This window comes from Harpia harpyja, chromosome 6 (assembly GCF_026419915.1).
Source record: "Harpia harpyja isolate bHarHar1 chromosome 6, bHarHar1 primary haplotype, whole genome shotgun sequence".
Classification (NCBI taxonomy): domain Eukaryota; kingdom Metazoa; phylum Chordata; class Aves; order Accipitriformes; family Accipitridae; genus Harpia; species Harpia harpyja.
In genome coordinates, this window is record NC_068945.1 from 2,712,137 (window position 1) to 2,733,362 (window position 21,226).

Genomic DNA, 21,226 nt, shown 5'->3' on the forward strand with positions numbered 1-21,226 from the left:
TGCATCAATCAGGATGCAAATAAACAAGATAGCCAGAAAGCTAAAGAAAACCTCCACGATTAAAAAAATTAACTGACCACCAAGAGCCACGACATTATGAGCTTGCTAGACCGTGGCAAGCGGTGCGAAGTCATTTACTCCGAGAAGGGAGGTGTCTGACTCAGGAGAGGGAAAGAAAATCCACAGAGATCATTTGAGAGCCGTTCGATCACACGCATTGGGAAGAGTAACAAAAGATTTGTTCCGTTTGTATTCCAAAACGGATGATACGTAGTTTATGCTCAAATACGTATAGATATATACCGGCCGACGCGCGTAGTGCCTTCGGACCGTTTTTCTCCACGGGCATTTCAGACAATGGAGCAGACAGCCTGCTGCTCCCTCCGGCTCTCGGGGACTTCGGAAGGAAGAAGGGCCCATCCCCGTGACAGCGGCGCGGCCCGCCGCCACACAACAGGTTTCCAGGCCACCGCCGCCGGCTGCCCACGGCGGACCAGGACACCGAGCCAGCCCGCGGCCGCGCAGGGGCCGGGGAGGGGGGGTTCCCCGCTCCCGCCGGGGGCCCCGGGACGCCGCGCTCGCTCGCCCCTCCGCTCCCCGCCCGGCCCGGCGGGGAGCGCCCGCCGACTCACCGAGGCCGCTGATCTCCTGGCGGAGGCCGGCGCGGCTCCGCTCCTCCGCTATCGCCCGCAGCATCTGCTGCAGGGAGCGGTCCAGGTCGCCGTTGGCTTCCTCGTCCCTCGGCCCGGCGCGCCCGCCGCTCCTGGCAGAGGCCATGCCGCCGCCGCCGCCGGCGATGATCTCATGTCAGGCCGCCCCGCGGAGGCGGCCGCGGCAACCGGCGCTGCCGCCCCCGCCGCCCGCACGGCTCTACCCGGCAGCGGCGGGCGGAGCCGGGGGAGCCGCCCGGCGAAGCGACGACGAGAAACCCTCCGGGACCCGCTTCTTCCTCCCGGCCGCAGCCGTAGGGGCGCGAACCCTCCTCGGTTCCCCCTCAGAAAGTTTCCCGGGCGTCGCCAGCAGCCCCCCGGGACGCCGCCATCGCTCGCCACCGGCGCTGCCCGGCTGCGCGCTGCCGCTTCCTGCTACGGCAGCCACGGGGGCGGGGCCGCCGCCTCCCCGCCCCGCCCCCGCCCCGCCCATTGGGCGGGGCGGGGGCGGGGCGGGGAGGCGGCGGCCCCGCCCCCGTGGCGGGCGCGTCGTCGTTCCCTAGCAGCGTTTTTCTGGCAATAATTGGATATAAACCTAAAATATTTCCGCGAAGCAAACCTGCTGGAGGCCTGATTCCTCGCTGCGCAAACGCGCCTTCAGCTGCGTGGCTTAGGAAGGGAAAACTTGCCTCTGGAAGCTAGAAAACAGAGAAAGAAAAACCAGTATGGTACCAGCGATGAATTGGTGGTCCGGGGACGTTAGCAAGAGCCCTCTCACCCCGGGGGAAACCCCCTGCTCGTTCCCCTGATAGCATATCTCCATACATTCTGTATGGCACGTCTAAATATTTTGATGGTTTTAATAATTTGTACCAGCCGTGGAAACTGGTTTGCTGCTAGGTGACGGTAAAAGTGAGATTTGGTAAATAATTATTAGAAATCTTATACTAACACTATGATTGAAACAATAGACAAAAGTATAGCCATGCAATTAACTAGTAGAGGTAGTTACTCCTAAGTTTTGCAGTTCTTTGCTCTTAGGACTAGATGTTCCTGTACGCTAGATGAGAACAATGCTGAAACTGACCACGTGATTAAAACTGCGTTAAGCTTCAAGATCAAACAACAAGGACAAGAATAAAGACTTCAAGGAAAGCCAGCAAGAACTTCAAATGGGTCGGCGGTCGCAAAAGCAGCCCTTCGACTCAAATGGATCCTTCATGGCGCATGATCGGATGTAGGCAGTACTATGATAATCAGTTGCAATCATTTTTATGTATATGTATACTAATCTGATTAATATGCAATTAGTTATTCTATATAACCTGTTTGCGCTAAAGCTGTGGCATGTACGCTAGGTGGAACTATCCCCCATGCATCCAGCGCTGCAATAAAGAATGCCTGCTTTCTAAAACTCCAAAACGAGTCTTAGAGAGTTTCTTTGACCGGCTTTTCGGTATCACCCCCATGTTCCCACCCACAAGTACTGCTCTTCATGTGCTACACTGGTGAAAAATACCTTTTCCTGTAGGAGGAACCAAGCATGGCCGAGCGGAAAACGCAGAACAGTGTTTCAGGTGGTCTGTAACCCCGCAAGGCCGAGCAGAAAGATAAGAAAATCCACCTGCAGGCAGGGTCTGCGAGGAGAGCGGAGCCACGCGCTTGACCCTCACCCAGGGCAGCCCACGCAGTCCTGCGTCCCTTCCGTCTGAAGATCTTTTGTTTCCAGTCAGGTTTTCTGGACACCTTCTTCCCCATCCTTCCCTCTCACTGTGTCCCACAGATTTGCTCCTGCTACGGCAGGCAGAGCTCTCCTGCCTGCCCCGCTGACATCGAATCTCCCGAACTACTGCTTCCTTCTCGCTCGCCTGTCCCCCACCAGCTGTAACCGTACGTGTACAGCACTGTGGGGACAAAACCCAACTTAAGGCATCCCCTGAAGTGTCTACCAAGAGCCGGCTCACCTCTTAGCATTAGCACATCTTGCTAGTGAGGTGTAACGTAAATCAGGAACGGGTGATCTCAGGGAATAAGTCAGCTTGTGCTGCAGAGATTGGACCCCAAGCCCTGCTGCTGCTGTTGCTGGTTGCTCCTAGCAGATGCCAACAACGGCCAAAACTTCCTCAGCTCATAAATTAAGGATTCACTAAGCCACAGCTGGAGAGCAATACAACTGCCTGCCCAGTTCTTCTGCAAACAATTTGCTCAACATTTTTTTGTTTCTAATATTACTTTATGCTCTCCTCAGTTCCTAAAAGTGTTGTAAGGCTTATGCAGCCTTTTCTTCTCTCTGAAGTCCTATTTGAAACAACAGGCCTTGAAGGTGGCGGTGGAAAGGAGAGAAGGGGACAGAGGACTTAAGACTTGAGTTGACATCATTTGAGAGCTGGGCTTTTTGCTACAGCTTTATAAGAAAGAAAAGTTTTCAAACGCTGCGTGATCATTCTCCAAAATAGCATACATTTACACCATGTTTGCAATTTCAGTTTCATGTCAACTTCTGACGCCAATAAACTAACAATCAGACGCCTGGTGAATGCTATTTACAACCATATACCGATTTCCCATTACAGGGGTACAGACAAGAGTATTTTCTATGGAAGGCCCCTATGCTGAATTGGACACATGACAAATTTTAAGTCGATGGAGCATTTTGCTAGTAAAATATCTGGGTTTTTACAAAGCAATGGAAAGTGTGGACATACGCTCACAGGACTTAAGCACCTCTTCCATTGTTAAATCTGATAGTTCTCTTTTCTCTAAAAAAAGCAATTAAGCAAACCTTCTGCTGCCCCACCCAGGCCTTCTGTATAACAAAATGGTACTCCTGCCCCTATTCAGTTCCTAGCCCTACATTCAGTTTTCTCCGGCTTCTGCCAAAACAGGCCCAATCTTCAGTTGTTTTTCTTCTTGTAGGCCTGCCAAGCGCACCTCCTAGTTGACCACAGCTCTTGATCAGAAGACAGAGGGATAAAGTCTGTTTTCTTAAAGGAGCTATTGATTAAGTACCCTTAGGATCGGTTAGAAATCCGAAATGCTAATTGATTTTGGTTTTTAAAGATCCCACGGTACATTTTAAAACAACAAACCCCTCTGTCTAGCCAAACTCTTGATGGAGAGGGGGGATTGTGTTCTGTCTTTGCATATTGCTCCTAAAGGTCTTCTTCACCAACACTTAGCACCATGTTATCACTATAATGGGCATCAGGAGCCCTATCCTACCATGCGTGCTCTCACTGAACTCAGTTACACACAAAATAATAAATTCTCTATCTTGCAAAGAAGTAATGGATGTTAGGGCCCTGGGGGCACTAATAGGCCTTAATGGCCCTGACCAGCCTCACCTGGGGCCCCCCCACACTGGCAGGCTGAGGACTCTATTTAATCTCAGCCCTGAGGCTCTCCCTGAGTTATGGGGAGGGGGTGTTGTTCTTTGGTTCTGTTACAGCTTTAGCTATGGATGCTGTTGATACTGGACCCTGACGTGCAGGCTGACTTCTCAGCTTGGCCATGGACCTGCCCTATGACCACAGCGGTACCTTTTGACCGAGGCTCTGATTTATTCTCTTCCCATGCTTAGGTTCTGTAGTGCTGAGCTGTAGCCCCAGAGAGCCCTGCCAGTCTGGGAGCCTCCCCCCAGTTCCCTGGCCCCCAGGGAGCTTCCAGCCTGCACAGTGCCCTGACAATAGATCCCTCTGCTTTCTTACATAATAATGCACTTTATGTCCTGATGTGAAATATAGATATTGATCAACAAGATGGATAGGCTACGGGTCAGAGAATAGGCTAGATGCATCTTTTTAACTTCAGATGTGTGTTCTATACAGCAGAAACCTAAAACAGTACAAAACCTCAAGTTTGTCGTAGATAACCAGCTGACAATGTTGTGAGGTAATGTCATCTGAATTAGTCGATAATAATCAAGCTTTGCCATGCTTACACAAAAGTCAGGCAAGTTATTTATATAAGGCTATGTTTTCTTTACTATATTTATTTTAGTAGCAGCTAATTGTGACAGTCTGCAGTGCATGTTGATAAGATCACGTGGTGTGTGAATACCTAACAATTAAAATGAGTTTGCAAGTTAGCAGATATGGGCTTATTTAATGCATTTGAATGTATTTCTAATGGATGAGGCCTATACTATATATGCCTTACAGTACTGACCCTGTCAAAACTTGTGTAGCTACTTATAGCCTGTCAAAGAGATCAGCATTAGTTATGTGCTTCAAGCTTTGTATGTGCATGAACTTTTGCAGGAATAGACTTTGTAATTCTGAAGCTTTGAAAGTGCTATTGAACCCATTAAAAGCATGCAAAGTACCCTTATTTTTTTAATGGCTTTCTTTAGTGATAATAATGAATTCAGATTTATAACAGCTACATTTGGCAAATGAATGTTATATCTACTTTAAAGATACAGGGTATGAAATGCAGTTTTGTGCTGAAGAGATTAAACAATTTGCTTAAAAATCCAAACTGTATTTTAGTCATAAATTGGGGTATCTCTGTCTTCAACAGTCTGCTGCTTTCTGCTGAAGGCATGCTCGTGGGTCAGTGAGCCATCCCGTGAGTTTATATGCAAAAATTAATTCTGCAATCTTTACTTAATTGCCTCCTTAACTGCATCAAGGCATTTTGACTTAGGACACAGACATTTTGGGCCTCCCATTATAAATTGTGTTAAATTGGTCAGCTTGAATGATAATTCAAAGTTACTTCTGGAACTTTCTGGTGTTCAGCACAGGACTAATTCTGCTCCCAAGATTAAACCTACAATTAAAGCTTCTGAAAGTTCTATCTATATAGTGTTACAAGATATTTTTTTTCCAGCTAAAATTATCCTTTGTAGTTACTCCTCCGAATGCACAGCAGAGTACTTAAGGTCATGTATTTCTGAAGATAGAGGTGTTCTACCTGTTTAGCTTTCTTTTGTCCTTCCCCCTTTCTTTGTACTACTCTTGTCATCCCTGTCACACTGCTTTCATCAGTTAATTGCCACGGGATATGCTGAATGGAAGCCAGAGATGATCAGTCTTGCATTGTAGGAGTAGAAACATATGTCTGAACTTATATGAATAGCTTTCAGTCCAGCCTGATCCCCCTCTTCTGCAGCCAAAACCACTGAGCCTTCTGCACCAGAGCCTTTTGTCCTAGGTTGCTCCTGTGCTGTTCCTGAGAGTGTAATTATCTTAATAGGATTGAGATGTGAACTGTAGCCTTGTGATAACAGGCTCCTGGGTTTTAATGCCACTTGCACGGAATCCATGTTTAATTGTTTTCCTTGAGCTGTACTTGTACTGTATCCAGAAACACCTTGCCACTTATGAACCCACCTGAAGCCCTCCATGAGCTCAGCAAATTTGAAGTCCAAGTAGGAATTCATTATTTTTTGATTACATAGCTAAGCTTGCTTAAGAGGAAATGGGCCAGTCCCTTGATAAAGGCAAGCCCCTCACAGGAAGGCAGCCCCTGCCAGTCTGCGTATGGCTTTGCATTCAGGTTACAGGATTTTGCTGAAAAAATGGAACTGGCTGGGAAGTTGCCTCAGACAGCAGAGGTAACATGGAGCTTGCACAGGCCAAGTGCCTGCTGAGAAGACTGTCCAAAGCGGTGACAAACTTAGCGTTGCTTTTCACTGGAGTGTTACTTGATGCTAATATATTGCTAAGTTCCTTCAAGTGTTTACCTTATCTATGTCTTGCCTTTATGCATGTGTGCTCTTTAGCCTATATGTATGTTGCAGGCTTTGAGTGCATAGGCAGTAATAGATAAAGAAATGTTCACCGCTTCTTAGGGACACGGGATTTCTGAACTGTGAATATGTAAGAGTGCTCAAGTATTACCTCTATCCTCTGAGATGACAAGTCTGGTTGAAGAGAACTGGGTGGTGAGTCTGCAGCGGCTCAGCAAAATGGGTCAGAGTGGCAAACTGACCCTGTGTAACACCAAGCTGTACCAATCTGGCTGCTGCTGCTGGGATCTTGCATGCCTGCTGTCCTCTTCGGATGATGCTGAAGGCTTATGCGAGATCTCTTTGTAACCACAAAAAACAGGTTTCAGCCTGTCTTAAGGAGAAAGTTAAATCCTAACAGACAGTAATAGAGGGTATAAAAGAAATCACTTGTTCAGAGAAGTGATCAAATCACGCACAGTTCATAAAGAATGCGGTGATTAACTTCTTAGTTCTTTTGGGAAAAGATGTGTGATAACTTTCAAAAAATAAACTGAATTTTCAGCAGTAATTTCTAAATTATATTGGAATTTAGAAATGAAATTTTAAACTCCTGAATTTTTGTGTATGCTTCTAGAAATGTAGGGGGAAAATCAAATTTGAGAATGAGTAACAATTGTATAAATGCAACAAGTAACGATTGAATCTTTTATTTTAAGAAATATTTAATGAAAAGGGTATTTGAGAAGCTTACAATTTTTGTAATAGAACAGTATTTCTATTTTACTGGTTTTAATGTTATGTTGATTATACTGTATTGTATAGTTATGTTAGTATTTCAGTATTAATTTTAATGAACACTAGTTAATAGTTTAAATAACAGGCAAAATGAGAAAGAACCTGTGAGAGGAGAGCAAAAGAAATCATACTTTCCAAAAGATCTGCTTTTATAGGCTGGGTTGCTCTAATAAATGGCACTAGCAGCAGCTTTAGATTAAAGAACTTGGTATGGTGGGTTTTCTTTGGATTCATAGTTACTGAAGCAAACATTCAGAGTGGATCAACTACATTCAAGAAAATTCAGGTAATTTTCAACACCTTACCTCTAGGACAAAGGTTTTCTTTACAGATCACTTGGTCTGAGCAGAGTTCAGCCACCTTCTTTCACTGACATCTAATCAGAATATTTCTTCACCTTTGCAAAATATTCTGGTACTCATATAAATATGTATAATACATGAATTCGGGCAATCAAGTTTCAAATTAGAGAAATTCTTTCTTGCTTAGGAAAAACAATTTTATTGTCAGGAAGATCTTGGGTGAAATTTGGTCTTCCTGACTCAAGTTTGTAAAAGGAAGATGCCAGTGGGTGTCAGTGAGGTCAGGACTTCATCTTGTGATTTTTAAACTTACTCAATACTCTTTCTGCCTCTCTAGAATATAGGTAGTAAAGGTCTCTTACAAAGGCATCAAGCCATTTATGTGTGCAAGGAGCTCAATCTCTGATTTTGTGATGGAGAAGTTGTGTTCAAGTTGTAAAGCAAAACAAAAGCTGAAGGCTCAAGGTATTATTAATGCTTAAAGGAAAGTGTATGAAATATTGCTTTTTTCTCTCAAGAGTCAAAACAATGATCTTTATTTTGGTTAGAGGTGGGGAAAGGAAACCCGTGAAAACAGGAATTTTATTTTGAAGATGGGTGTCCAACTGTTATGGTATGTTGGTGATTTTGAGTATCTTATGATGACATTAGGCATTTTTCTTCACATTAGCTCAAGGTTAGATGCTAAGGTATTAAGCCCACTCAGTTGTCTCCACGAGATCTTCCTTTTCCATCAGTGCTAATGATTCACCAGTGGTGAATGAAAAAATGCAATTAGCTAGGGTAGCTATAGCCTTAAGCTGTGAAAATGGTCTCATTTGTTTAGTGGCTTGTAAAGCATTTATTGTGCCCAGAGTGATTATTACTTCTGAGAACTCTTAGCCATACTCCTTTCAATAAGTGTTTTGATAAATCATGTGATGTGCTATTCTTGCAGGAAAGTATAGAAATTACACCTGTATGTATTTCTTAAACTGGTTCCCATCTAGTGAGTTCATAACAACAGTTTATCATTACTTCAAAGCATCTGAACTTTTGTTCATCCAGTTTAATTACAAACAATTACCTCCTAAGTTTCAGACTATATATTTGACAGCCACACATTCTACTTTTAGTGTATTATAAAGTAAGTTTTATGTACAGCAATGCCTGGAAAGTTATGCCTTGTATTTGAATTAACTGTACCTCTGAAAATGAACATATTTTTAATAAAATTAAGCAAGTTCATCCTCATGAGGTGAGACCTAAGGAAATAGATAAATAAGAGTTAAATCCTGGTGAGGCCTGGATATCTCAGGAAGCCTTGCACCTTACTAATCCAAGCAGAGTACACACCTGCAAAAAGCTGGTCCTTACTAAACACAAAACAGAGTGAGAAGGGAAACTGCAGCAGAGGGAAGGACAGTGACTTCTGAGGTCAGGGAAAGTCCAGAACCAAGAACTTGCTTTGCCAGAAGGCCAGCACCTAGCCTCCCAGACCAGTACACTTGACAAACCTGTCTCTAATGATACCATGCACTAGTTCTTAAATTCTCACTTAGCCAAGCCTCCAGCTAGTATAATTCTGGGGTTTTTTGCATGGACACAGGAATTGGTGTGTCACTTAAACTATCATATTAGTCTGGATTATTTTAGACTAATTTTGCGTCAGTGGTTGGCACTCAATCCATAAGGTGCGAAAGTGCAAGATGCTTTATGCTGGCCTCAGTGTCACAAATTGCCTATCAGTTTGATTGGCTTATTCTGAGGCAGAAAGGTATCTTATTTTGATGAAAAAAATTTTTGAAGTTCTAGTAATGGCTATAAAACAAACCTAGACTTAAAGTTAAGTCTTCCTTTATGAAGACCACCTGGATATAGTGAAAGGAATCTGAAGAGTAGCAGGTGTACTTCAGCATAGACCTTGGTTATTTACACAGGTGTAATTAGTGACAAGGAAGGACATAAGCTTTTTGAAAGAACTAGAACAGTGGACTGGGAGGCAAAAAGTATAAGGAGTCTTGCATTTTGTCACTGATATACTACATGTCTGCACAAATCGTAATGGCCAGAGTGTTTAGTGCCACCCACCTTTTTTGGAGCTCTGGGTTCCCCATCCATGTAAGCATGTGGTGTTACTAATTGAATGCTTTGTTAACAGTTACTGGCATTTTGAAATTCTCAGCAGAAGCAGGCTATTGAGAGAAAGGAAATATTAAAAAAAAAAAAAATTCTGAACTTAGCAGCAGCAAACAGTCAGTGTCAATTGAACTAGATTTCCATGACCTGTTCCAAACTGTTCACTTTTCCCAGCCTATTGATATGAACAGATCTAAGCTAAGTTCCTAGTATTTCATATCGGCCTGGTATTTACAGCTGAGGGCAACACTAAGCTCAGATTTTCTGAAACAGCGTATCTTTAAGTGTATGCTGTGTATGCAGCCAAACTTCTCAATGGAGTTAGAGTGGACCTAATGCTTTCAGGATCTATTAAAATGTCTGGTTTTCAACATTTTCGCATTCAATAGATGTCCAGACTGCTAAAAAATGCTATCTTAAATCATGGAAGTTAGAATAATGAAATTAATGGCTGGCTTATATCTTTGTCACCTTTCTTTGTCTGCTGATGATCCAGAGGAACCTATAGGAAAGTGTCTTTAAATATCAAGATAACACCTTTGGTTTCATTTCTTCCTCTTCTTTATCTCACTCCCTGTGCTTCTCTCAAGCCATCACTGAAATCCCTCTTCCTTATGGTCTCCATTTTACTTCTTTTACCCTGGCATTTCCTCTTACTCTCTGGTAATATTGCTTCCTCTTTTTAAAGCCACATGCTTCCAGCTCCTCAAACCCCACATCTTCTATCAGTGCATTATTTCTTTCTTTCCAAGACGCTGTTCTTTTCTCACTCCCTTTTCTTGAACATGACTTTGTCTTGGATCCCTCTTCTGCATACGCTTCCCCAGGTGCTTAACTTTAATCAGCAAGTACTAAACAATGACCAGCCTAAAGTGACAAATTTTGAGTAACATTGGCTTATTTCATCTACTTATGCTGCACATGATCATGGTCATTTGAATGGTAGATTTGTTCACCACAAGAATAATTTGATGGGAAGGATAAAGGCTAAAACTGGAGATATAACTGGTGTCTGCTGAACAAGCAGAGAATTTGCTCTTATTTGTTCACCTTGCTGTTCTATAGTCATAGGTTTAGCAACATGCAGAGGTTTAAGAACAAAATGGGCCAATAGCTCATCTCATTTAATTGTCTATATGTCACAGGCCATTACGCTTCATGCAATAAACCCTGCACTAAGCTCAATAAAACCAAAGAAGAATGTTAATCATTTAAATAGTTTTTTTTTAAAGGAAAGCATGTTGATAAAAGCATAAATCTGGAATATACAGTGTCTTATCCAAGGGTCCACCAATCTGAACTGTAGTGAAATTAGTTTTGTTTTCCATTTTTTCTATAGGCATGTTGGTAGTTTACATAAACCAGAAGTTATGTGAAATACAGTAGAGCTTTCTGTGGCTGGACATTGTTTTACTTCTGAAGGGTGGGTGTGTGTTCCTACATTGTTTAGATGTTGTCTCCTGTTAAAGGCAATTTATATACATATGTATAAATCTTAACTGGGCTTGTAGCCTCTTTTCACAATGCATAAAGAATTCCCCAAATGGTATTTTGGAGGGATTGCGTGTCTTAGAAGTGAAAGTTTCTTTACTGTTTGTAGACAAGCTTACTCTCTCCTGTAAGGCATCTGGGTCACACCAGGACTAAAGAGTTGAAACATTTGAAGACTTGAGGTGTCTGGTGCTCTTTCTGTGTTAGTGGCAGGTTTTTCAGTGGCCAGCTGTACACTCCCACACTTTCCTAGGGAATGCTGGGCTTGAATGAGTTATCCTATTCTAGGAATTATGTGTTAAGATTATTTTGCCAGGGTTAATAGCAAAAGCAAGTAACTACAAGTTAATTCTTATCAGAGGTGAGATGCATAGCCATGCATCTGATGAGATCCCACAGCCGTGACTGTTGTGAAACTTTAACAGTTTGTGTCCATCTCTGCTTGCTACTAGCACTGAGGAGTGAGTCTGACTGAAGCAGAACAGGAAGAGATGGTTTGCACCATCAGCAGAATCTAAGGCCATTCATGGTTTCTGGGTTCCCCCAGCATAGCACTCCTTCGTGTAGTGGTGTTCTTCCTTAGCCAAATATTTTAGATTCTAAAAAAAGTGCTCCTCAGATCAGCTTAAAAGATTGTATTGCGTTTGCGTGGCAGGGTTTTGGTAGCGGGGGGGTTACAGGGGTGGCTTCTGTGAGAAGCTGCTGGAAGCTTCCCCTGTGTCCAACAGAGCCAATACCAGCCGGCTCTGAGACGGACCCGCCACCAGCCAAGCCCGAGCCCATCAGCGATAGTGGTAGCGCCTCTGGGAAAACATAGCTAAGAAGGAAAAAAAAGTTGCTGGGACAGGCAGAAACGGCAGCCAGAGAGAGGAGTGAGAACATGCAAGAGAAACAACCCTGCAGACCCCCAGGTCAGTGAAGAAGGAGGGGCAGGAGATGCTCCAGGCACCGGAGCAGAGATTCCTCTGCAGCCCATGGTGATGAAGACTATGGTGAGGCAGGCTGTCCCCCTGCAGCCCAGGGAGGTCTACGGTGGAGCAGATATCCACCTGCAGCCCGGGGAGAACCCCACGCAGGAGCAGGTGGGTGCCCCCAAAGGAGGCTGTGACCCCGTGGGAAGCCCACACTGGAGCAGTTCATGAAGAACTGCAGCCCGTGGGAAGGACTCATGTTGGAGAAGTTCATGGAGGACTGTCTCCTGTGGGAGGGATCCCATGCTGGAGCAGGAGAAGAGTGTGAGGAGTCCTGTCCCTGAAGAGGATGAAGCAGCAGAAATAACATGTGATGAACTGACCGTAAATCCCATTCCCCATCCCCCTGTGCTGCTGGGGTGGGGGGGGGATAGGTAGAGAATCCAGGAGTGAATTTGTGCCTGGGAAGAAGGGAGTGGTGGAGGGAAGGTGTTCTGAGATTTGGTTTTATTTCTCATTACCCTAATCTGGTTGATTGGTAATAAATTGAGTTAATTTTCCCCAAGCTGAGTCTGTTTTGCCTGTGATGGTAATTGGTGAGTGATCTCTCCTGTCCTTATCTTGACTCATGAGCCCTTTGTTATATTTTCTCTCCCCTGTCCAGCTGAGGGGGGGAAGGGGGAAGGGATAAAATGGCTTTGGTGGGCACCTGGTGTCCAGCCAGGGTCAACCCACCACAAAGGCAGAGACATCTGTTAGATTTAGGGAGGTCATTATGTGCTCATCTCAGGCAGAAGGCTATGGGATTTCTTTCCCTGACGCAGTGTAATGGAAAAAACAGGCAGTTAAGGAGCTTCAGGAGGTGAGATGCCTCCTTCCACTGAAAAAAGGCTTCCCTTATCATATTTAACATAAATAAGCTGAGGAACATCAGTTTGAATTTCACAGTTCTAATTACTTGTAGAGCATTGAATGATTACTTGATGTCAAATTCGGGCAAAACCTTTTCACTCTTGAAACATGAATTTGATTCCTAAGGCCAAACGCAACAGTGTATTGCAAACATATCTTCTTCTTTTGCAGATGTCTTTTTCAATCCACCCAAAGTGTGGTTGTCAGCTTCTCTCCTGGAAAATCCTTTATCTAATAAGTGTTGCGTGTCAGGAGTGCCAAGGGGTGCTGCTGTGGCTGCTTTGAGTGGAAGGCTTTACTGCGCGTGCCAACTCTTAGGTCTAGTTCTAGCTGTTTACAGGGACTGCTGAAGTTTTATGAATGTCAGATGCCAAATGCACAGAATTATTTCCTGTGTCTTACTAGCTCTTTGTGGAAACATTAAGAGAGAAAAGCAATTTCCTGTCAGGAAGAGCTAATGTCTCTTAAGTGCAAGCATTAAGTCCCTGCAGAATGGTGGTTTCACATGCTGTATCTACTTGCAAACTCAATCAAGTAAATGGAAAGACTTGGTAGGTAATTAGCTAGTGTTTCATTGTCTGTTCATGGATGCCTGGCTGTATATTAGCTCTGACAAATGCTTTCATTCAACAGTGTAATTGATAACTGCCAGAGTTTCTCTTAATGAGCTAGTTTGATGTCATGCTTTATTATAGTGGCTTGCTTGCACCTTTGCAGATAAGCCTGGGTCAGGACTCCCATTGTAAGGCCCACATGTTCAGAGGTTAAACACAGCTGTAAGTCTTTGCAATTGGTAGAAAGGGACAATTCCACATGGGAATATCATATTCATTTGTTGGGCAGTATGAAAAGGGTAAGGGTAATATTTTTAAATTAAACTAAAAGAAAAATGCCATGCATATAGCTTTGAATGCTCCAGTATCCCATGCAACATCTAGAGGCTCTAAATTATGCTGAGTCTAATTATTATGCATGCACAAAGGAAGAGGTAATCCCTGTCCTGAAGAGATTAAACAGACTAGTTATTTCTTATGCATAAAGCTTTAGAAATTAGAACTATTTAAAAAATCCAACATGACAGCAATCAAGATAAAGAAATTGTCATAACAAAAGCATCCCAAAGTGTCAGGTCTTTGCTATAACTTGGATGTCACCTGACATTTCATCCACAAAAATCTGCCTTCCATATAGCTGTCTGCAAGCCTCACTCCCACTTCTTATTTTGTTTTTTTTTCCCATTCTCCAATGTTTTTGTCAAAGCTAGATGAATTCTGCAGCCCATGAGAGAAAGGAAACCTGTTTACAGCTCAGTCTGCTCACTCTTGAAATGTTTTACCACATCTTTACTAGCAAACCAAGCAGACATGAGACTAGCCCTGAACCATGGCACACAACTCTTCCATGCTGGTAAGAGTCACTAGTGCAGCTTTGCTCTGGGGAAATGATTTCCAGCTGTGGTTTGGGGGCTTGCACAGGACAGTGAATTTTGGTGGCACCTTGTCCTGCAGGATAAGGGAGTTTAGCTGTCTGGATGTCAGTTGTGCCAGTTTGTTTAAGGGACAGAGAAGGGTCTCTGTCCAGTTTTATATGCTAGCCTCTGAAGCTGCAGAATTCAGAAAGAGTTCAGGGTAAAAAAGTTCAGTAGGGGAAGTTCAAACTAGTGAGCAATAAGACCTCAATCGTGAAAATATAGGGGAACACATCTTCAGGCCAGGGAACTTGCTGTAGTTGAATTCAAGCACCATGTACCACATTCTCAAATATTAGAGGTATAATAAAAATGTAAACAGACTTAACAGCGTGCAAAGGAACAAAATAAGCAGAGCCTTGTAAAGAGGCAGAGCTGACATAGCATAAAAATGTTGAAAAGCTGCTTGAGAGACCTGTCAGAGCCCTGGGGCTTTGAGTGCCTGGGCTCAAGGCCAGCCCAGAGCTGATGTAGCTGGTAGCCTTGAAAGAAAGATAAGCCTCAGCAGAGGCTCCCCCTGAAAATCTCTGCTGAGAAGCCTCAGTGGGGGCTCCTCACACTGCTTTTTGGAAGCTGCTTTCAAGCTGAGGCTCACACCTTTAATAGCTTGAGCTTTGCTGCAGCCATGCCTGTGCCTGGCCATGGGCCGGCATCTAGATCAGCAGGGTACAGACCTGTGGTCTTGACTTTCCAGCCTGTTGCCATGAACTTGCCAGATACTCCGGGTTAGGGGCTGTCCCTGGGCACCCCCCAGATCTGCTCTGCTTCCTGGCTGGGGCTGGTGGGACAGGCTTTAGCTGGTGAGGACCCTGCACTGCCAGCCCCGAGGAAATCCCCTGCAGCTCACGGCTCTCCTCTTGCAGAGCAGCCAGCAGTCTCAGCACCCGGGCAAGAGCTACTTTTGGTAGTCGTTCACCAGTGTGTGACCCTGGAGAGGTTTTCAATCATGAGGAACGTGTGCCAATGTAAAGAAGTTTTGATGCAATGTTCCCTTAGCCCTCAGGAGCGTAAGGGTCTGATGTCATTGCAACAACTGTAATAATCTTGCATTATAATAGCTATTGCATGTGGTAGGTATATGTAACAATCTAATATTGCTGGCTGGATAATGACAGCAGGTTACCACAGTAAATGTTGATTATTTTTTGGACACTAAAATAGATCAGGCTGGAAGTAGAACACTTTGTTTTGGAACTAACACTGCTGTAAGATGAGTATGGGTCTGCTGCTCAAATGGTCCAGCACTAAGGGGGTGCCATGACAGTGTGGGCTAATTGAAATATTAGTTACCAATTCCATAGAAGGTTTTGTTTTCAAATTAAATATATTCCTTTTTAGTTATATATTTTTTAACCAAAATCTCTTCATATAGCTGCACTGGACTGTTTGGGACAACTAACTCTTAACAGAAACTCCCTTATTTCTTTCCTCCCCTTCTTTCTCAGGAGGAGGGAGAATCAACAAAACTTTCTATTGGAGAGCGATTCAACATTTTTCTGCCATGGTGATAGCTCCATCACATGGCTTTCGATGCATCCTGAATGTGCACCAGGGATTAAGGAGCACTCTGAATACATGTGTCTATCTCAGATTGTCCTCCTCTCCCAGATTGAGATAATACCTGAACGAATTAGGTGAGAGAGAACCCGAGCTCTCTTATAAGCAACTAAAATGGGTGACTATGTAAGGAAAATAAGATGGTGAAGGAAAGGAAAATGAATAACAAAAAATGATCTTGTGAGTGACACCAGGAAATTTCCTGGCTATAATGGAAAAATGCTGTTATTACCATAATAATGGTAATTATCATTCCCAGATCCTTTTTCTGCTCAATATTATATAAACAGAACAGAAATACAAACTCTTCCTCAAAGAATGTATGATCCAGCCACAAAACAAGAGAAAATGAACAGATACAGATGAAACGACCACAGCAAAATACAAAACAGTAGCATGGACACTACAGAAACATTTCCAATGCATTCAAAAGTAGCTACACTAGAATTTTTGCAGTTGCTATCAGGCAGCCCCTGGTCATTAGCATAGCCTGAAAAACATTCAGGGCAGATGAATTCACAGATTGTTCCTTGTTAAATCTGCAGAAACTCCACCTTCCATACAACCATACCTGATGCTGGCACTTGTTGCAGCAATAGAGAATTTTCTAGTCCTCAAAGGTATTACTGGCTACCCCACAGCATGTGCTGTTCTGCTGGGTGTTTTATGATTGCTACTTTTCATTACAGCAAGGTAATGAGGCTCTGCAATCCATACATGGCAAAGATTAGAAATACCTTCTCAAGCTAGGAACGTAGGAAATCTGGATTCTGCTCCTGGCTGTGCCACTGACAGGTTGGTCAGTCCTGAATGAGTCGGTTTAGAGCAGTGTACCTCTTCTGTCTCAAACTTGTATAGGCAGTAAGGAGTGATTTATTTCCCCCCCCCCCCGCCCTCCTTCAGGAGACTCGTGTATGCAGCCTAGCATAGCTGATCATTTAGCACCATGGATCCTTCAGGCATTGCCATAATAGTAATACTAAAAAGGAGGAAGCTCCCTATTTAAGCAGTGAATGATATAAATGGGGGGGAACTTCAATACAAGCTTTCCCATACTTCTAATGTATCTATATCTTGGACTAGAAGGACAAATCCAGTGACAGAAAATAATCTAGCTTCTCAGCCCAGCAGCAGAGTAGGACTTGGCTCCTTCCATTGCCAATAAGAATGTGATTTGGAACTGTGCTGTCAAAAGTGTATAAAAAATGGCTTTGCCTTATATCAGGTCTTTATGATCTGGTCAAAATGACAAGTGATGTTAATGATATTAGGCAACTGCATCCAGATGTCTCATCCCATTTCTAGAGTCAAGAATGGATCACATTAATGATATTTCCTCTCGTTTCCAAAACGGTTGACAAAAGTGCTGTTCTGAGGTAGAAGACCTTGGAGTTATCATTCATTAGTATCCACTCATGTAATGAGGAAGACTTTAGAAACAGAAGAAATGAGCACAGCACTTGTGATGTTAATTTTATTGAAATGTTTTAGGTATTCAGGAGCAATCATGATGCATGACTACTCAGATTTCCCATGTGGGCCCACTACCTAGCACATAATATTTGAGAGCAAAGTACTGATAATTCTAGTGTGGTTATGTTCAGTAAACAGTGTGGTAATGGAATTAATTTGTTCTAACAGGCCTATGAAGATACAGCATCTTTAACCTACAGTATCTACTATATTTAAGAAATCAAGCCAGTCATGGGACTACTTTAAAGGTGAGATTAAACAACAGAGAATTTCATGTGGCTCCTGAGCACATGAAGTTCTGTAGATAGCAGAAATAGTCCTCAGCCCTTACCTTGTCAAGTGTCCCTTGCTATAATCAACTGGGACGAAGTAGAATGACGTTAGACATAGACCTTTTAACAGATATTGCAGTTTTTTCAATTACATGCTTCAGTGTTTTAAATGAGTGATTGAACCTGTTGCAAATCCTAAAAGTTCAAGGGATAGAAAGAGGCTAAGAGCAGGAGAGCTTGTTGACTGGAAATATGAAATACGAGTGACTTGAACCTGTCAATAGGATGACAGCAATTAGAAAAAAATGGCAGAAAAACCCACTGAAGAGCAGTAATTTATTTTTCCTTAAGAGCAGTAATTTATTTTTCCTTCATACAGGAAAAAGCAGCAAGGACTAGAGTTCACCTGGTTCTGACCAAAGTGAATCAGCTCCTTTTGTGTCCTTCAGAGATCCAACCCAAAGTCCTTTGTTAGTGACGGTGATAGAATCATAGAATGGTTTGGGTTAGAAGGGACCTTAAAGATCATCTAGTTCCAACCCCCCTGCTTCTAACTTAAAATGCTTGGTTTGTATCAAGAAAAAGAAACATATCATGAAATACCTCTCTATGTTTAACTGAGTACTCTGAAGTTCTGAAGTTTTGCCTGTGTTTCCTTGTCTTATTTTCTGATTTTAAGTAGGATCAAAAAAGGTTGCCCAAAGCTACTTAAGGAAAAAAGCAAACTTGATGGGTCAAGATTGTTCAACGGCCAAAAGAAACATCCAAAATTTTGAACCTAGGCTATGACAATTTAGAGTTTATTGTCCCCTTAATTTCTTTGTGCACAAAGACTTAGGGATTCTGGGGCTTACTTGGCTATGTATGTACTAGTAAATAACACAGGCCAGTGTCTACTTTTTGGGGTAATTATTATGACAGTCTGCACTCAAACCTAAATGTTCTTGCCATTCAAATATGGGCACTTCCAAATTTCCCTACTAGGAATGGTCTCTGAGCTGCATTAACTTGCTTGTGATGTCTGAGAGACTGCTGTTGGTCTGGGCTGGAAGCTTGCAAATGACTGTACTAACAATTTAACTGTATGGACAATCGTGTGCCAGTGCTCAGGGCTATATCCTCACCCTGTATACTTATTGTCCATACAAATGTTACTTTTCTTCCTAGCCAGACTGGGCTATGGATTTCTGTGCCTGTTCAGTATGTTTCTGTGGGAAAATGAGGTGTAGAAGGAGAAGTAAGAATTAGGCAGGACAATCAACATCCTAGACTTGGGAGGAAATCAAGCTTCTGACTGTGATTTGTACATGAAGTTCATACCAGTACAGATAGCCATGGCACAGCACACTACTTAAACTATCATTTGTCCAGGATGTTCAAAGTAACTCAATGCCCACAGCTAAGTGGGGTTTTGAGAAGTATTCCATATATCTGGCACTGATTTCTTTTGAAAAAACAAGGACAAATATAGTAAGTGTTAGTTGTGGTTGCTGAACTTTGAAAAATGTAATGAGTTGCTGATGTTGGTCAGATAAAATGCTGATCTTCAGCATTTTTGAAAATCTGGTTAAATTTTGAAGGACTTCCTGAGACTTCTACTGATTCATAGACATAAAAACCTTTCTGAAGAATAGTAAATATCCTGAGTACAAAAATATGAAGTAATTGGTTTTCTGTTCTTCAGTGAAATGGTACAGTACATATGTTTTTCCTTAGTCTCTCTCTCTCTATAACATACTCATGTATTTCATTACACTAATGAAATAAATTAGAAAGATGCTAATAGCTGCCATTAGGTGAATCTGATGCAAAAATTATAGGAAACCTAATCAAAGTAAATGGATATACTAAGAGGTTGTCCTGGTTTCAGCTGGGATAGAGTTAACTGTCTTCCTAGTAGCTGGTACAGTGCTATGTTTTGAGTTCAGAGCGAAGAATGTTGATAACACTGATGTTTTCAGTTGTTGCTCAGTAGTGTTTAGACTAATGTCAAGGATTTTTCAGCTTCTCATGCCCAGCCAGTGAGAAAGCTGGAGGGGCACAAGAAGTTGGCACAGGACACAGCCAGGGCACCTGACCCAAACTGGCCAACGGTGTATTCCATACCATGGGACGTCCCATCCAGTACAGAAACGGGGAAGTGGGGGGCAGGGATTCGCCGCTCGGGGGACTGGCTGGGTGTCGGTCGGCGGGTGGTGAGCAATTGCACTGCGCATCATTTGTACATTCCAATCCTTTCATTATTGCTGTTGTCATTTTATTAGTGTTATCATTATCATTATTAGTTTCTTCTTTTCTGTTCTATTAAACCGTTCTTATCTCAACCCACGGGTTTTGCTTCTTCTCCCGATTTTCTCCCCCATCCCACTGGGTGGGGGGGAGTGAGTGAGCGGCTGCGTGGTGTTTAGTTGCTGGCTGGGGTTAAACCACGACAGAGGTAAAAAGAGAGAAATATTACCTTCCCTATACTAGACACCTGGACAGTGTAAGGTCTGCTGAAGACAGTGTTGTGTGGATTGTAGAAAGTGTTAAGGATACTTTATAGCAGAATGTATATAAAATAGGCTATGAAAGTTAGCAGAAAGCTTGGGAAAGTATTGATAAGAGCATGAGAAAACATGGAGAAGCATACTTGATGTTCTTCCTGATCAAAGAAATGGTTAACTATTGTTTCCTTTCACAGACTTGTAGATGAATTTTTATGAATAAACAAAATTCCTCCAAAAAGATACATTCCTTATGACATCAATATTTGATTCAAATGGAAATCAACCTGCAACTCTGAATTTTGGCTATCTGGGAAACAGTAATTTCCTGTATGTTGAGAGACAAATGTATGATGGTTTGTGGTTTCCAAACAACTGAAAGAAACCATGACAATTTATCATCTGTGTGCATGTTTTTTCATTATGGAAGCTTGACAGAAAACAGCAACAGATCAAAATGGCTGCATTATTTATTCTGCACTGGTTAAGCAACTATACAAGAACAGTGCTGAATCTGTCTTATAATTCTAGCTCCAAGAATTCCATATGTCTACAGTGTATAATGTGTAGAAGTACCACAAGTAGCTTGAAATAAGCTAGTTCAGACTTGACGGCATTAGCAGGAAATGCTGCTTAGGGAAGTTCACTCAAACTTTATGCTAGGTTGGAAGCTGCTCTGCCATGCATTTCACTGAAAAATGTAGCCAGACCTGTACAACTGAGAACTGTTCAGACTTGGACAGCATTTATTTTGCTAAAGGGGACAACAGCTCTGCACATTTTCTCGTATTAGCTGCTTGTAAAACCAGAACTTACAACATGACAAAATCACCAAGAATTGAGATCAGGACTTGACCAAACTTTTTCTCTGGATAAGTACATTTTGAAGGGATAACTTTCATCTTTTCCTACTCTATCAGTCGAAGTTGAAGTCAGAAGACTGACTCTTCCACTGTCATCTGTATGCAGCTTCAATGCATGGCTGCCTTCCAGTGATGGTTCAGCATTTGTCTCACACCTTAACAGGACGTTATAAGTTTAGCCTGTGGGCAGTGCAGGAAGTGCTTTCTTCCTGCTCTGATACCACCGGTATGATAAGCAGCCCAGAGAAGTA

At 42.9% G+C, this 21,226-nt stretch overlaps 1 protein-coding gene across 4 annotated transcripts in view; it reads right to left on the bottom strand.

Annotated features, from left to right (window-relative positions):
* KIAA0930 (KIAA0930 ortholog) overlaps positions 1–1,100 on the bottom strand; it is a 71,200-nt gene extending 70,100 nt beyond the window's left edge. For 2 of the 4 annotated variants that reach the window (XR_008235504.1, XM_052789190.1), the window contains exon 1: positions 633–1,097. Coding sequence is in view for 3 of the 4 variants with exons in the window: in XM_052789190.1 (XP_052645150.1) it covers positions 633–777 (145 nt within the window). In the remaining variant the exon portion in view is untranslated. Of the gene's footprint in view, positions 1–632 lie in introns of all 4 variants that reach the window. The other 2 variants (XM_052789193.1, XM_052789192.1) reach the window with 2 other exon arrangements.
* Between the last annotated feature and the right edge of the window lie 20,126 nt (positions 1,101–21,226).